Here is a 17,912-nt window from a genome sequence, read left to right on the forward strand (position 1 = left end):
CTATTTAATTTTAATTTTTCAGCTGATGCAACTTGATGAAATATCCACATCAGCTATCATCCCTCACGTTCTTATTTGGTTTTCTAACGTCACCCCGTGTGATGGGAAGTGTAGGGATGCGTGCTTTAAATTCTACGGGAACAAGGCTTATGAAAAGGAGCTGCACTTGTTAACCTTTCAAATAATAATAAGGCTATTAGAGTTCTCACCTCCTCTTAAAGAGGACCTTTACAGCCTTGTGAGGGTATGCTGAATCTCTCCCTCTCTCCCTCTCTCTAATTCTTGATACATTCTTGTTTAATGAAACTGAACCAAACATAGCACGGTTGTCATCTTGCATCTTAAAAATATGCTAGTGTCTAAGAGGGTGGACTGTTTGATTTTACTGTTTTTGTTCCCATCCATATTAAATATGTTTGTGTTTCTAGATATGGGATATTAATGATAACTATGAATTATTGCCCGTTCATTTGTGGTGTAATTCCTATATATATCAGTAATTTCCTAATTCCATTAATAGTTAAATTTGAGGTCATTATTTTCTTCCATTTCCACGTTTATCCAGATATTGTTGCACTTTGTTTCCAAGTGACGTATAATTTCCAAGTTGCAATCCAATTGTCAATAAATTGAAAGAAATTTTAGTAAAGAATCAAGGGGCATGTGAAAAACAGCAACATTATTTGTTCAGTCTCCAAAATGTTTCTTAGCATAATTTGATTTCTCCAATTATTTGGAGAAACAGTTTCCCTTCTTAGTCAAGGCACTAAGTAAATACAAGCTGAATTCTGGAATGACCATATTCCGTGGCTTTCTAATTGTTTCTTAGCATAATTATTTGTTCAGTCTCCAAAATGTTCTGTTTGCGTGCCTATGTATGCTGATGCGTGACAGCGAGTTTGAACGGGCACATGCTTTTTAGTTTTCCCCCTTCTAAGCCAGAGGTGGAAAACAGTAGCTTTGATTGTGAAGGCACGACGAAAAGCTAAAGAGAAAAAGAGCAAGGCCAAAGAAGGATTTAGTGCATCAGTCAAACGGCAATTATAGCCTATAGGTACTTCTCCCTTACATGTGGTTCTTCACATGCGCGCTTGTGCATGTTTGCCACTCTCCATAATGACTGTGTTCAGTAATGAACAATTTGTAACTTGTTTTTGTAGGCATGGACCAAGCTAATGCAGAGGAGTGCAACGCTACACATGAAATAATTACTCTTCAATACATTTAAAACCTCACAAATTTTTCTTCCTCGTCTCAGTGCAGTATAATTCCTGTTATGTATTGCTGGAAACTGAAACGATAACCTTGTAGTTGGAATGCTTAGTTCAAATCATTGGGATATTTTCTCCCTTGCAGAATGGTTACTGTTTGTGTTGTGGTTTGAAGTTACAGTTGCTATTTACTGTCTGGAATATACGCTCAGCATAGATACAGTATATACTGCTGCGGGATTCTACCGTATCTACTAGTTACAGCACTTTCACTACTCCTGGGAGAAAGAATCTGTCCCACATGCATACTTGAAGAATTTACTCAGTCTTAGGGTAATAGTCAATGCTTCTATTTGCTTTTCTCATGGTAGAAAACCTACACCATCCTTTTATTTTCACGCTTGACTGCACCACTTGCCAACTTGGTGTTTAGAGTTTGGCCATAAAACTTTGTAGCCTTACACATGAGGTCTTTTTTCGAAGTTCAAATAACGAATTAGAAGTTGCGGATCCTGATAATATCATGGTAGGTGTCACGGGGTAATTTTTCGCTACGTGAATAAACCCGTGCGGCAGCCTAGTCCCTCGCTAGACTCAGCCTTCCCTCGTCTATCCATTCGTGTTTGCCTATTAACTAAGTGTTTCCCTCACCCGAGAGGTTTTCCCACTTTCCCATGTTAAAGACAAGCGGAATACACAAGTAGAATTGCTCTTAACCAAGCACACTGAGAATACAAGATAACCTCTCAACCTTTATTTATCTCATCAACAAAGGATTACACAACGTGTGCTATGCACAGAATTCGCATGCTACACCAACAAGTTTACATACGTTATTTCCTCTCTATGCATTCTATTCTCTATGTATTCTCCCTATACAACAAAGAATTACCATCACCATTTATAGCCAAGTATGTGAGATGCAGGGCACCCCCATGATCCCCATATTTTAGGACACAATAGGGCACTTACGCCCCCATGATCTCCATGATCATTTGTGGCTCACCCATATCCCTATTTCCAGGATATAGTGGAGAACTTCCTCCCTCATGTGCTTCATGATTTCAGCAACTTGGAAACACCCAGTTATGCTCTCACTTTCTGCATGCTTGCCTGGCAGCCCCATTTGCCAGCTCTAGCTTCATCTGCTGCTAAATCACCCACATGCCTTGGACAGTCTTTCGTCCAAGTTTTAGATCTTGCCAAGTCAAGCCCCTGACTTGCGCAAGCTCTTGTGCGCTGCCGAGTGCGCACCCTGGGTAGAGTCGCCAAATCTTGCGATGCCAAATCCACATCTGCGTGCAGACCCCCATGTCTGCGCTGCCGAATGCACATCTACGTGCAGACTGCCCAATCTTGCACTGCCCAATTCGCTTCTGCGTGCAGGCTCCAAATCCTGCGCTGCCGAATTCATAACTGCGTGCAAGCCCCAATCTTGCATTGCCAAATTCGCTTCTGCGTGCAGGCCCCAATTCCTGCGCTGCCGAATTCGCATCTGCATGCAGGCCCCAATTCCTTTACTGCCGAATTCGCATTTGCGTGCAGGCCCCAATGTCTGCACTGCTGCATTCGCATCTGCGTGCAAGCTAGCCAAATCTTGCGCTGCTGAATTCCTTGACAGCCCCAATTCTCGTCAGCCCATGTCCTAGACGAGTTTTTTGTCTAGCTTGGACATTCCATCGCCAAGCCCATGTTTGTCAACATCCTGCGCTACCTCGCATTTCTCGACAGCCCTAGTTCTCGCCAGCCTATGCCACTGACGAGTCTTCCATTCTGGCTTGGACATTCCATCATCAAGCCCAGCATTCTGTGCTGCTGATTTTTCCTTTGACAAACTTATAGCCGCATAAATCTGCGTTGCTAATTTATCCCATCGTTGGCATGACTGCCAGCACCATTAGGCCTGGTATTGGACAACATGCCTTAGGTGTGCACCCCGTGCACAACACTGTAACAATAGGGTTTTTATTGATTGCATTGAGGAAAGAAAACAAGAACAATTCTGAGGCAAAACTGGAGAAAAAAGATTTTTTTTTTTGTTGTTTTGATATAGGTTGTCAACTAATTAAAGCATAGACGTTAAATATAGTCTAACTTGAAAACTTACATTTTGAACTCAACTTGGATCGGATTTTAAATTAAACTAGAAAGATATTTACCTGTTTGAGTCAACTTTAAAGATTTTTTTTTTAAAACAAAACAATTTAGTTTAATAAAAATGATTGATTTGAATTTATTGATAATTTGGCATGATCGGCCGGTATGACAAATATGACTAAAAGCTTGGATTTAGATTTAGCTGGCCATGGTCGTGGTATTTTTTCTAATGCAAGGAAAGTGCAAGAAGTACAAGCGTAGCAAAGTTGTTTGGTATGGGAATGCATCTTGAAAATGGCATCTGGCCAAGTCTTTGCAAAAGAAAGGTTACACAGGTAATCCGTTGACAATGGTGCCTCTTGGTCCTTTTTTCATAGATTAGAACTTCCATGACGCGGTAACTTCCATGATGCGGTACATCTTTTAAATGTATCTGCCCCCCAGAGGACAAGGACTATTGGAAAAATGCAGTTGGCAATTGAGAAGTCTTCGTATTGGAAGGTTTCAATGAGCTTTTTTCTTGCTGATATTGATTGACTAGTCAATAAATTTAGGTTCATTTAGCATGAGTTTTTATGTCGACTGAAAACTCTGGACTTTTCCCTTGTCACGGACCATTTGTGTGCTTAAATATGTTACTTTTTTGGTACCAGTGAGTTAAAAAATTTCCAGGAATGGCTTCTTCTAGTTTTGATTTGATATTCCTAGTAGTAATGTTACTGTTACCATTCATGGCTGTTGCTCAAACTAACGGAAGAGTACCTGTGGGAGCATCCATCACTGCAACTGATGATTCTCCTTCATGGCTTTCTGCTTCTGGTGAATTTGCATTCGGGTTTCGCCAGCTGGAGAACAAGGATCATTTCTTGTTGTCCATTTGGTATGAAAAGATTCCTGAGAAGACCGTAGTTTGGTATGCAATTGGAGAGGATCCTACAGATGATCCTGCTGTACCAAGGGGATCGAAGGTGGAGCTGACTGATGATCGTGGGCTGTTGCTTGCTGATCCTCAAGGCAATCTAATATGGACATCTCGTATCCTTCTAGGTGCAGTTTCGTCAGGTGTTATGAATGACACTGGCAACTTCGTGCTTCAAAACAGAAACTCTGACAGGTTGTGGGAGAGTTTCAACAATCCCACTGATACATTGTTGCCTACTTTTTAGTCGACAACTGCTGGAAGAAGAAGTTACCACTTTCGAATGGAAAAGTTGACAGTGGTTTTAACGGGAAGACTTTCATCAAATTTAAGAAAGGTCATATCTTCAGATTCCTGAAACGAAGACAGAAAGGGACAGTAAGGTCATCACAGGAATAGTGCTCTTGGTTAGCTCTGTATTTGTCAACTTTATATTGATCAGTACACTATGTTTCTGTTCTTCCTTCATTTACCGCAACAAAGTAGCAAGTGTTCGAGAAGAAAACAATGTGGAGTCAAACTTGCGTTCATTTACATACAAAGAGCTCACAGAAGCTACAGAAGGCTTAAAGGATGAACTGGGGAGAGGAGCTTTTGGTGGTGTTTACAAGGGTGCGATAAAAACAGGTTTTACTAATTTTATTGCTGTGAAGAAGTTAGATGGCGTGGTTGAACATGGCGAGAAGGAATTCAAAACCGAAGTGAATGTGATCGGTCAGACGCATCACAAGAATTTGGTCCGATTGTTAGGATTTTTTGACGAGGGGCAGCATCGTTTGTTGGTGTATGAGTTCTTGAGTAATGGCACTCTAGCCGATTTTCTTTTTGGAAGCTTAAGGCCTAGTTGGAAGCAAAGAACTCAGATTGCCTTCGGCATTGGAAGAGGACTCTTGTACCTACACGAAGAATGTAGCAACCCAAATCATTCACTGTGACATAAAGCCGCAGAACATTCTTATTGATGACTACTACAATGCTCGGATATCAGATTTTGGATTGGCAAAACTTTTGGCGATTAATCAGAGCCAAACCAAAACTGCCATTCGAGGAACAAAAGGATATGTTGCTCCTGAATGGTTCAGGAACACACCAGTCACTGTGAAGGTTGATGTCTATAGCTTTGGTGTCTTGCTGCTAGAGATCATCTGTTGTCGGAGAAGTGTAGATCTGGAGATCAGTGGAACTGGAGCTATATTGACCGATTGGGCTTATGACTGCTATAGGCATGGAACGCTTGACGCTTTGATTGAAGATGACATGGAGGCCATGAATGACGTATCAACACTAGAGAGGGCTATGAAGGTTGCAATTTGGTGCATTCAAGAGGTACCATCTCTTAGACCCACCATGAGAAAGTTGACACAGATGCTTGAAGGAGTTGTTGAAGTGCCTGCTCCCCCGAATCCGTTCCCGTTCAGTGAAATTAGCTGCTCCTGAACACAACAGTAACTGCCTTAATTTCAACTAGTTATGATTTTTCTGACTGTGGCTGTATCCATACTCATCTGATGATTCATCTGTTGCTGCCAGTATATTCATTTCTCAACCAATTCTACTCGATAGAAGTGCAAAACATTATAGTTTTCTTCAAGGAGCTTTTCATCTTGTCCACAGCTGAGTGTTTATTACAGTTATATGGATTTCGTCAAGATTATTTCTCAAATTTTACTGCTCTCCAATTGTAAGTTTAAAATGACTTCTCATTTTTTCAGAAGAACATCATCACGGATTAATAGAATTTACAATCATTAGTATGGATTTCCTCAAGATTAGTGCTCGATTTTTACCACTTTCTGACTGTAAATCGAGGGCCATTTCCTTCCTGTTTTCGGAAGAACACAAAGTATTTTGAAGAAATTATTATGAAAATCGTGGGCTGGTGGTTGCTGATCCTCGAGGCAAAGTGTTTCAGCAAACCTACTGATACATTGTTGCCTACTCACACTACGGAGACACCAAAGAAAGAAATTCGACAGCGAGACGCATTTTTTTCAATTAGTTATCACTAAGGTGTTAATTCTTCAAGGTAGCAGATTTTCAAAATATAAAATCTGTCACCATGTGCACCTCCCTCTAGTTATATCCTATGTTGCTGTTTTTCGTTGGCCAGCAAGGATGCTCTCATGCAAGTGAGTTGGAGGTAAGATTGTCAAGATTCTGTTGAATGTTTTGTTGACAGAGAGGGCAGTCTTTCTGGTTGCATGCGAAGATATATATATAGACACGCACACACGCACACACAAGAGAACCCACCTCTTTTTTATTTTAATGTCTCGAGCCTGCGGTCCCATTTTAATTCTCTGCCAGGATTAACGAAACCGCAGAGAAATTAATAAAAAAAACTTTAATATATTCTGAAAAGTCTTTGAATTCAATATATAATAAAAAAATAACACATCAACTACTTATATAAAGGTAAAAATAGACCTAACAAAAAAATAAATAAATAAAGCCAAGTAGAAAAAATAATTGACATATGAAATAAACTAGAAAAAAATTAAAATAATATCTTCTAAGTTTAATTTGAAAAATTTCTCGTTCTTGGTTGATTACATCTAGCCGACCCCATAAAATTAATCTAATAAAAAAATTTCAGCCACATTGAATCTAAAATTATTATTGTTTTTTTTTTTTTTTATCAAATTACACATTTAAAACATACAAGCTTTTTTCCAAGGATTTATCCTGTCCATCGAATCTATAAACAAAATAGCAATATATTCCATGCGATGAACATTCAGAAGAAGACATTTTTGTTTTGAAGTTTTGTATTAGATTTGAAGTAGAGATACTAATATAGTGGTGCAGCTTGCCGCTGCTTGGAATTGGCCGTGCCGGGTCAAGTTAGTACTTTGGTATACAAAAAGAAGATTGAGTACTTGATATCCATTGATTTTTTTAAGCTTTTACTAAATCAATTCCTCATTGGTTTGTGGTTCTAAATTAATATTGAATAAGTTTTGTAAATAATCATGAAAGACATATCACTGATTTGTTAATGCATAAACTTATAGCTAATCATTTATATATAATATTAATTTTATTAATATTTTTTATTTATTTATTGATATTTGATTAATGGATCTAATATTTAATTAATAAATAAAAATAAAGATAAAATTCATAAACTAAAAATAATTTATAAAAAAATTATTAAATTATTATAATTATAAAATTTTTATTGTATTACTAAATATCTTTTTTATCACTAAATGTTTATAGTCAAAGAGAGTGATTCAGGATGGCTTGAAAGCAAACAGATGTGTCTGGTTGTGAAGAGACTTGATAAAGGGCAGGGCCCTTTTTGCAATTTTTAAGTCTTTGGATCCATTCATTTTGTTGCCCTGGTCCCAAGTCCCTGTTGAATAAATGACTTCCACCGTTTCAAACACCAATATACATGTGGTTCTTGTTCTATATTCTACCTTTTTTCCATCAAAATTTACCATTTCAATAACATGGACTTGGTCCACCATACGTACCATTTCCTCCTTGTAAGGGCAAAGGCTTCTGGAATGCAGCTGTTGGGATTTGAAAAGTCTTTGCGTCCAAACCTTCAATGAAATTTGTGGTCTGGAAGAAAGAAAGTTGGTTCCCTAATACATTAGTTTGACTTGAAAACTCTGGCTTGCCCTTGTGATGGACCATTTTTGTGCTTAAATTTGTTAGCTAATCCTTTGCTACAAGTATGTGAGTTCAAAGATCCTAGGAATGGCTACTGCTATTTTTACTTTGATGTTCCTAGTAACGATGGTACTGTTACAGCTTATGGCTGTTGCTCAAACTAATGGAAGTGTGCCTGTGGGTGCATTTATCACTGCAACTGATGATGCTCCTTCATGGCTTTCTTCCTCTGGAGAATTTGCTTTTGGATTTCAGCCCTTGGAATACAAGGATCATTTCTTGCTGTCTATTTGGTATGCCGAGATTCCTGCGAAGACCATAGTTTGGTATGCAAATGGAGATAATCCTGCACCAAGGGAGTCTAAGGTCGAGCTGACGGGTGATCTTGGGCTGGTGCTTACTGATCCTCAAGGCAACCTAATATGGTCATCTGGTAGCCTTCTAGGTACAGTTTCGTCAGGTGTTATGAATGACACTGGCAACTTCGTGCTTCAAAATAGCAATTCTTTCAGGTTGTGGGAGAGTTTCAGCAATCCCACTGATACATTGTTGCCTACTCAGATTATGGAGGTTGGAGGGGTGGTTTCTTCTCGAAGGACGGAGACCAACTTTTCGCTGGGGAGATTCCAGCTCCGTTTGCTTGATGATGGAAATCTTGTGCTGAATTCTATGAATTTGCCAACCAAATTTGCTTACGACGACTACTATACAAGTGGAACTTCTGATGCTTCAAATTCATCAAATTCTGGTTATCGATTGATCTTCAATGAGTCAGGCTACATGTACATATTGAGAAGAAATGGGTTGAGAGAGGATCTCACAAAAACAGCACTTCCTACTACAGACTTCTATCATAGGGCAACACTCAATTTTGATGGTGTTTTCACTCAATATTTTTACCCAAAAGCATCTCGCGGTAACAGAAGCTGGTCCTCAGTCTGGTCCAAACCAGATGATATATGTGTCAATATGCAAGCGGACTTGGGTAGTGGAGCATGTGGATATAACAGCATCTGCAATCTAAAAGCTGATAAAAGGCCAGAATGTAATTGTCCACAAGGTTTTTCTTTGCTTGATCAGAATGACAAGTACGGAAGCTGCATACCAGATTTCGAACTAAGCTGCAGAGATGATGGACTCAATTCCACCGAAGATCAGTATGATTTTTTGGAGCTAATAAATGTTGATTGGCCAACATCTGATTATGAGAGGTACAAACCTATTAACGAAGATGAGTGCCGAAAGTCTTGCTTGAATGATTGTCTATGTTCTGTTGCCATTTTTAGAGATGGCTGCTGGAAGAAGAAGTTACCACTCTCGAATGGAAGATATGACATTGGTATGAATGGGAAGGCTTTCCTCAAATTTCCGAAAGGTTATGTTCCTCTGGATAGGCCTCCTCCTCAGCTTCCTGGAGAGAAAAAGAAACCAGACATTAAGTTCATCACTGGATCAGTAGTCCTTGGTACCTCTGTATTTGTCAACTTTGTATTGGTCGGTGCTTTCTGTCTCACTTCTTCCTTCATTTATCGCAAGAAAACTGAAAAAGTTCAGGAAGGTGGAAGTGGTTTGGAGACAAACTTGCGGTATTTTACATACAAAGAGCTCGCTGAAGCGACAAATGACTTCAAAGAAGAGGTGGGAAGAGGAGGTTTTGGTGTTGTCTACAAGGGGACAATGCAGGCAGGCTCTACTATTGTTGTTGCTGTCAAGAAGTTAGATAAAGTGGTTCAGGATGGGGAAAAAGAATTTAAAACAGAAGTACAAGTGATTGGCCAGACGCATCACAAGAATTTGGTCCGTTTGCTAGGATTTTGTGACGAGGGGCAGAATCGATTGTTGGTGTACGAGTTCTTGAGTAATGGCACTCTAGCAAACTTCCTTTTCGGATGCTCTAAGCCCAATTGGAAGCAAAGGATCCAAATTGCCTTTGGCATTGCAAGAGGACTCTTGTACCTGCACGAAGAATGTGGCACCCAAATCATTCACTGTGATATAAAGCCTCAGAACATACTTCTTGACAATTATTACAATGCTCGAATATCTGATTTTGGACTGGCAAAGCTTTTGGTGATGGATCAGAGCAAAACTCAAACTGCTATTAGAGGAACAAAAGGGTATGTTGCACCTGAATGGTTCAGGAACAGACCAATCACTGTGAAGGTTGATGTGTATAGCTTCGGTGTCATGCTGATAGAGATAATCTGTTGTAGAAGAAATGTAGATTTGGAGATCGGTGAAGCAGAGAATCCAGTACTGACTGATTGGGCTTATGACTGCTATATGAATGGAAGTTTGGATGTTTTAATTGGAGATGACATGGAGGCCAAGAATGACATATCGACACTAGAGCGTCTGTTGAAGGTCGGGATTTGGTGTATTCAAGAGGATCCATCTGTCAGACCCACCATGAGGAAGGTCACACAGATGCTTGAAGGAGTTGTTGAAGTTCCTGCTGCTCCAAATCCATTTCCATATAGTACAATTAGCAAATACAGTCAGTAATGATCTTTTTTTTTAGATTAACGTGGGTGTCCGGGTCAGCTTGCGTGCACCACAACTAATACCACGGGCCCTGAAATTAACGACCATGTAAGCTTCCGGTGGCAGTCAGTAATGATCTTTATTTCACTTAGATATGATTTTTCTACGGTTTTTTCCACCATGAAATGTAGCTTTATAAATTGAAACTGTGTGTTAAATTTGAATTAGTTTCCAAGGAATCAACATGTTGTGATGAATCCAAAAACTTGAGGTTAGCATGTTCTTGTTCTTTTAGTTTCCTTGCTTCAGATATACCAACGGAAGTTCATCGTGGTGTTACTCTCTTAGCAGAGTAAGGGTAGGGATTAGGTTTAAAGTCCAATTTGCTCTGTACTACCATGAGAATCAAAATAAAAAAACACAAGTCTTGGTCAAGAGATGTTTGGCTTGTTTGGGGGCATTTTTTCTTCCGGGAAACGCTTAGTGATAGACATGTAAGAACCTGTAGTTCTTGCGGACAAAGCTTTTTACAGCAAAAAGTGAAACATCAAACACCATTCCATTACATCATGGTTGTTTCCGCTATCCCTTTGCATAATTAAGAAAGTAACAACCAGCAACTTGGTCCCTTGAATTTCATGTTGAATGGTTAGTATACGGTTGTAAGTGAAGCATGTTGTAGCTATAGATATTCTCATGAATCTATTAGATGGGGGGGTTATATCAGGACAGGAACAGCTGATAACTATACAATGCACTATACTCTGTAGAACCCATCATCATTACTTCTATACCAGCATTTGTCTTAATAGAAAATGGACCGAGAACTCCATGACAATCACACGCCCACTCTGTAGGGACTGCAAGGATTCTAATTAAGTAAATTGGCAGGTAACCACTTCCATTTATGTATGGTTGAAAGTCTTGCCATGGTACGCCATAAGTAATGTCCAAGCCTGTAATTCTTGAAAATTCAGAGAAAAAACCGTTGTCCAGAAAAGGCCCGGGAAGACTTGTGTTTGGCCTCAGGCTCCACCCTTCTCTTTCCCATAGGTTATTTATTGACCGTGCCTTAATTTAGTTTGCCTCACAGTTTGGAGTCATCATCATCTTTTGCAATGACCTTTCCTATCCTTCATCTTTCCTTTTCCTTGCTCATAATGCTACTACCTTTTGCTGTTGCTCAAACTGGTGGTAATATAACTGTGGGTGATTCCCTTTCCACTTCTGAAAACACCTCATGGCTTTCACCTTCTGGTCACTTTGCCTTTGGCTTTTATCAACTTTATGGCAACACAGATCTCTTCTTGCTTGCCATATGGTACGATAAAATACCAGACAAAACCATCGTCTGGTATGCAAATGGAGATAAGCCTGCACCAACAGGGTCCAAGGCAGTGCTGACAGCCAATCGCGGGATTTCACTTATTGACCCTCAAGGAAGAGAGTTGTGGAGATCCGAGACAATCATTGGTGTTGTCGCCTACGGTGCCATGACTGACACAGGCAACTTCGTGCTTCGAGATCGTGTTTCTGTTAAGCTGTGGGAGAGTTTCAAGAATCCTGCGGACACTTTACTGCCTTCACAGGTCTTGGACAGGGGGATGACCCTTTCTTCTCGCCTATCAGAAACCAACTTTTCTAAGGGAAGGTTCCAGCTTAAACTTAGAGATGACGGGAATCTTGTGCTAGCAACAATAAACCTGCCTAGTGATTATACTAATGAACCTTACTATAAAAGTGATACCGATGGTGAGTTGGATTCATCGAGTCCTGGCTATCAAGTGGTCTTTAATGAGTCAGGATACCTGTATCTATTGAGGGAGAATGACCAAAGAGTCCCTCTAACACAGAGAGAAACTGCCTCCACTGGAGACTTCTATCACAGAGCAACTCTCAACTTTGACGGAGTTTTCACCCAGTATTATCACCCGAAAGCATCTACTGGCAATGAAAGGTGGGCACCAATTTGGTCTCAACCAGATAATATTTGCCAAGCAAGTTTTGTTAGTGCTGGCAGTGGAACCTGTGGGTTCAACAGCGTCTGCAGGCTGAATTCAGATCGAAGACCAATCTGCGAATGCCCTGGAGGATACTCGTTACTCGATCAAAATGATCAGTATGGAAGTTGCAGACCAAACTACACACAAAGTTGTGAAGAAGATGAAGTGGCTCCCGTGGAAGATTTGTACGATTTTGAAGAACTTACAAATACAGATTGGCCAACATCTGACTACGCTCTCTTGCAGCCTTTCACTGAAGAAAAGTGCAGACAGTCTTGCTTGAATGATTGTATGTGTGCTGTCGCTATTTTCAGATCTGGTGATATGTGTTGGAAGAAGAAGCTACCACTCTCGAATGGAAGAGTACAAACTAATCTTGATGGGAAGGCTCTTCTCAAAGTCAAGAGAAGTAATGTCAATCCACGTAGCCCTTATTCCCCTAACAACAAAAAAGACACAGACGGTTTGGTCCTGTTGGGATCTGTGTTTTTGGGTTGCTCTGTGTTTGTGAATTTTTTGTTGGTTTGTGCAATTTGTATGGGTTTTTTTCATCTACCGCAGGAGAACAAAGAGAATTCCTCAGAAAGACGGTGCTGTCGAAACAAATTTGCGGTGTTTTACTTACAAAAGAGCTTGCAGAAGCAACAGAGGGGTTCAAGGAAGAGTTGGGAAGAGGAGCATTTGGAGTTGTTTACAAAGGGGTAGTGCATATAGGGTCTAGCATTGTTGTGGCTGTGAAGAAGCTAAATAATGTGGCAGAAGATAGTGTGAGGGAATTCAAGACCGAAGTAAATGTGATCGGCCAGACCCATCACAAGAACCTGGTTCGGTTGCTGGGATTCTGCGAAGAAGGTGATCAGCGGTTGTTGGTGTATGAGTTCATGAGCAATAGAAGTCTATCGAGTTTTATTTTTCAAGATGCAAAACCTGGTTGGAAGAAAAGAATCCAAATTGCCTTTGGAGCTGCAAGAGGACTTTTGTACTTGCATGAAGAGTGTAGCAATCAGATTATCCATTGTGATATCAAACCCCAGAATATACTTGTGGATGAATATTACAATGCAAGGATATCTGACTTTGGTTTGGCAAAGCTCTTGTTGCTGGATCAGAGCCAAACCCATACTGCCATCATAGGGACAAAAGGGTATGTTGCACCTGAATGGTTCAGGAACATGCCCGTCACTGTGAAGGTGGATGTGTATAGCTATGGTGTACTACTGCTAGAGATCATTTGTTGCAGAAGAAATGTGGAGAGCAAAGCAACCATAGAAGAACAGGCAATTTTAACAGACTGGGCATATGACTGTTATCGTGAAGGGACATTGGATGCCCTCGTTGGATCTGATACCGGAGTCTTAGATGACATAGAAATGCTAGAGAGGTTTCTGATGATTGCTTTCTGGTGTATTCAGGAAGATCCATCTCTCCGACCCACCATGAGGAAAGTTACACAAATGCTTGAAGGAGTAGTTGAAGTCCCTGTTCCACCATGTCCATGCCTTCTTTACGCAGCAAGTTAAAGCACCTTTGTAGCGTTGCCAGCCCTATTATCTTTCAGTAGTAACCTTTTCTTGATTACTGGCTTCTTCACCAGTGTCTTTTCCACCATAAGTTCTTCACTTAAAGATTATAAGTTCTTGTCATTTCTGTTTGCCTGCTACTACAAAAGGCAGCGTTGTACACAAGTAACGCTGTATTCGATGCGTGCCCTAGTTTCCAAGTACTGTGGTTTGATAGTTATTGTCACGACCCGAATCCCGGATCCATGACCGGCACATAGGCAAGGTTCCCCTCCAAGGTTCCATACCTATGCGAACCCAAACTTATACACAAACTTATCCTAACTCAATCAGAGTTCAACGCAGCATTAATAACAAAATCAACTTCATAATATAATTGAATTGTCTTAATACAAGAGTTAATATAATTTTATAGTTTTGGAGCACTAATTAGACATAAAGGAAAATGTACGAATTACAATCAAAAGAGCAGGTTCTGAAGGTCCAACAAAAGTGACCTGCTATCAAGCTATAAGCCTGAAAATGATAAATAATGAGAGTGTGAGTTCAACAACTCAGTGAGTAGATAACGTTCAATATACACACACGAGATAATACAATAATGAGAAATATATATACAAGTATGAATTTAGGTTCTTATAAAAAGGTTTCTCAAATAGGCCATAATAAGAATGTCATATGGTAAAATCGTCAGAAAATCAAAATGCAATGAGCATGAGGCTCCGTACTGTGGGATGATCAGTCCACACAGGTTGGTGACTCCCCCGACCAACTAGGGTTCAGATACGATGTGCACAAAGACTAACACTACCCTGTTATCATGAGTATTCTGACTGACATACCATAGGGCCATAATTATAATCAAACAGACATATTAATATCTCAAGGCTCAACTCATGACATCAATCAAATGAGGAGCTATCAATTCATAAGTCAATCCAAAATACGAGCTATCAATTCAGAAGTCAATTCAAAATGCATACTGGCTCATATCAAGAATTCAGATTCAACAAATGATCATGCTTATCATAACAAGGATAATAATCACCATATATATTATCAAGAAGCATGATCCAATTCATATTAACAAATCAAATATTTATAATATTCTCATGCATATGAAAAATTATCCACTCACCTGACTCGAAAGCAAACAGAAATCAAAAGCAGACACCGAAGAAAATCCTACTGACGTCTTGCCGGTAGAATATCAGGATTATCTGAATACAAAAAAGACATATTCAAGAATGACTCAAAATAATATATAACCTATTTAATACACTTATTTAAGGATGTATTCCATAACCCTATATATTTTTGAACTAACTAGTTATATTCCAAAAACCCAAAAATTAACGGTTTTCTCAAAATTTAATCCATAATAAAACAAATAATAAAATTGGTAATACTTCACTAACTAACCCTCAATTATTCATCAAACCCATCTGCAAAATCTAATATTACAGCTAGGGACTAATCTGTAATTTATCATATTTTTAAGGGTCAAATTGTAACTTTATCCATTTGGAGGACCAAACTAAACTTATCATAAATCCATGAATATACTGAAATTCTGACCATAATCAATCCTCATTTCTGTCCAGATCATCTCATTATACTCTAGGGACCATTCTGGAATTTTATCAAATTTTTAGGGTTAAATGGTAATTTTTGTCAAATTGAAGGACCAAATTGAAAGTGTTAAAATTTTATATCTATATAGGAATTCTGCCCATAATTTATCTTTTATTCTGTTCAGAATCTAGGAATATGCCCCAGGGACCAATCTGTAAATTTTTCAAAGTTTGGGGACTAAACTGTAATTTCCACAAATTGAAGGACCAAAATGAATTTTTGTCATCTTCAACCTCCAACCCAGAATTTCAACAGAAACCCACTGTTCTTTCCTTATTTCTAACATAATTTCACCATTCAAACAAAAATCATAACTCAAAATTATCATCTTTCAATTTAATCTCTCAAAATCCACCAAATAATCCATTACCCATAACAATCAACCCATAACATTCAATTAATTTATCAATTAATCCAAAACACAAATTTTCAAAACCCTAACATTTATCAAAACTGAAATTAAAGCTTAATTAACACATATTTATACATAATCTTACCTTTAAACTTAATTCCTTCAACTCCTTTCTATTTTTCTTCTAATTCCCCTCTTTTCTCTTCTTCTTCTTTCTCCCTTCTCTCTCCTGCCGATTCTCTCTCAAATTTCCAGATCTCTCTTTTGTTGTTTTTTTTTTTACTCTTTATTTACATTTATCATGTTTTATTGAGTTACTACACTACCCCTCATTCATTTATACCCACACTTTAAGCCACCAAGAGCTTTATTGTATTTTCCTACTCATTTATTCAAAACATCACAGTTATATCTGTTCTAGTTTTGCTTTACACTGCTCCTTGCAAGATTATAAGTCTGGTGTGTCATTGTCTTGCATTCTATAAGATCATATTCTTCATACATGCCATAAGTACCTTCCTTAATTAGTCACCAGACTCGCAAAAAAAGAACAAAGGCAACGTTATGGTGTGCTTGAGGCTGGTTATAAGATCTGTCGCAGCAGGTTGGATACATATTGTTGTGAAGAAGCAATTACTGGGCTCTAATTATTGCTATTAAGTTCATTGTAGGAGGTTAATTCACTTCAACGACTTGATAATGAGTATGTCCAACAATTAGTTACTGCAGACCATGCGAAGCAAACACTGACTTTTAAGGTTGCTGGATGTTGTTGCAGCTGTTTTCAGCATTGTTCAGCATAGAAAGACAGGAAAGTAGCATGCCTAATTTATTAAAAATTTAAAATATTAAATTAGACTTCAAAAATAATTTTATATTACTTTTTAGCATCAAATAAATGATGTCTTTAGATTCTGCAGAATTTATTTTTACAAGGAATTTATTTTTTCTTGCAGTTGTAAGGGGAGGTCACTTTCTTGACGTATGAACTCATGCTAGGCTGGTTTGGTGATCCTCCATTAATTTGAACTTGAACTTGCCAGAATATAAGGTGCTCTCCGTTGAATTAAATACCACTGTATGGTTCGAAGTGAAAGATGAACAAAAAACCAGTCTTACGTCCTACTTGGACAAGTTTCCAAAATCTTTTCATTATTTTTTCCAGTAGCTTGGACTCCGTGCACTTAGAAGTAAAATGATTCAATATTTATGCTTATCAACACGCTATACTTTACATAGATATTCAGATTTTAATAGAAAGTTCTATATATAGCCATAGATTTATACAAGGCTAGCTCCTTGTAACCCGGTAAGATCAGAAATGCCTAGTTTGATGCGATCATGCCGGGTCAATTTTCTTTTTATATTTGTTGAAACCTGACCTGTTCTAAGTCAAATCAAATTTTAAAATAGTGCTTTAGCCATCTCGTGTGCATTCCGCCTTCTCTTACTATTCTAATCACTACTGTGCATTTAATGTTGACCTGCTTCTATTGCATGAAAAGTAAGCTTGACAAATTCCAAGTTCTATCAAGCAGGTCCCATTGCAGGTCTACTTTGCCTCCGTGGGTGGCAATGTAGGTATGATTTCTCAATTTTGAATCACAGAGGTTGTATCAAGGTCACAGTCTTTTCATACCGTTCCTAACACGAGTTGCATTTACGGTCAAAAAATTTCCAAAAATATTTAACCATCGTAAATCAGTTATCATGCAAGAAAAATTAATAATATATTATGAGAGTAAATCTCATCTAATCATTTAGCGGCCAGGAGTTGTAATCATTCTTAATACAACCTAATGATTTAAGTTTCTGACCTTAAATGATTTTTAAAATATAAAAAATGAGACAAGAAAAGCACAAGCAACAGTTGTAGAAAAGAAGAATCTTCATGGCTAGCTAGCCCAATCAGAAAACAAAAAACTCTTGATCGAAAATCTGAACATTGAAGACCATATAGACTGTTAGGATCAGTGTTAATTGATGATTGTGATGAACTTGAAGAATCCATTATTCCTTGTTTCTTTAAAAATAAAAAACACAGGAATCGAACTACAGATTGAATAC

At 38.6% G+C, this 17,912-nt stretch overlaps 1 protein-coding gene, 1 long non-coding RNA gene and 1 pseudogene across 3 annotated transcripts; all 3 read left to right on the plus strand.

Annotated features, from left to right (window-relative positions):
- Positions 1-890: 890 nt before the first annotated feature.
- Positions 891-1,385, plus strand: LOC105126162 (uncharacterized). Its single transcript, XR_842361.1, has 2 exons — positions 891-1,054; positions 1,161-1,385. It is a non-coding gene; the product is annotated as an uncharacterized LOC105126162 (long non-coding RNA).
- Positions 1,386-4,021: 2,636 nt separating this feature from the next.
- Positions 4,022-10,772, plus strand: LOC105126161 (G-type lectin S-receptor-like serine/threonine-protein kinase RLK1). Of its 2 annotated transcripts, XM_011026938.1 has the most exons (3): positions 4,022-4,455; positions 8,397-10,352; positions 10,466-10,772. In XM_011026938.1, the coding sequence occupies exons 1-3, from the start codon at positions 4,022-4,024 to the stop codon at positions 10,485-10,487; spliced, it is 2,412 nt and encodes an 803-aa protein (XP_011025240.1). In that variant the 3' UTR covers positions 10,488-10,772. The 2 variants fall into 2 exon arrangements, with proteins under 2 accessions (XP_011025240.1, XP_011025239.1); XM_011026937.1 differs by lacking the exon at positions 4,022-4,455 and having other exon boundaries at positions 7,721-10,360; positions 10,473-10,772.
- A 520-nt stretch (positions 10,773-11,292) lies between these two features.
- Positions 11,293-16,274, plus strand: LOC105126160 (G-type lectin S-receptor-like serine/threonine-protein kinase RLK1; annotated as a pseudogene).
- Positions 16,275-17,912: the final 1,638 nt, after the last annotated feature.

Source organism: Populus euphratica, unplaced genomic scaffold (assembly GCF_000495115.2).
Source record: "Populus euphratica unplaced genomic scaffold, PopEup_1.0 scaffold75.1, whole genome shotgun sequence".
Taxonomy (NCBI): domain Eukaryota; kingdom Viridiplantae; phylum Streptophyta; class Magnoliopsida; order Malpighiales; family Salicaceae; genus Populus; species Populus euphratica.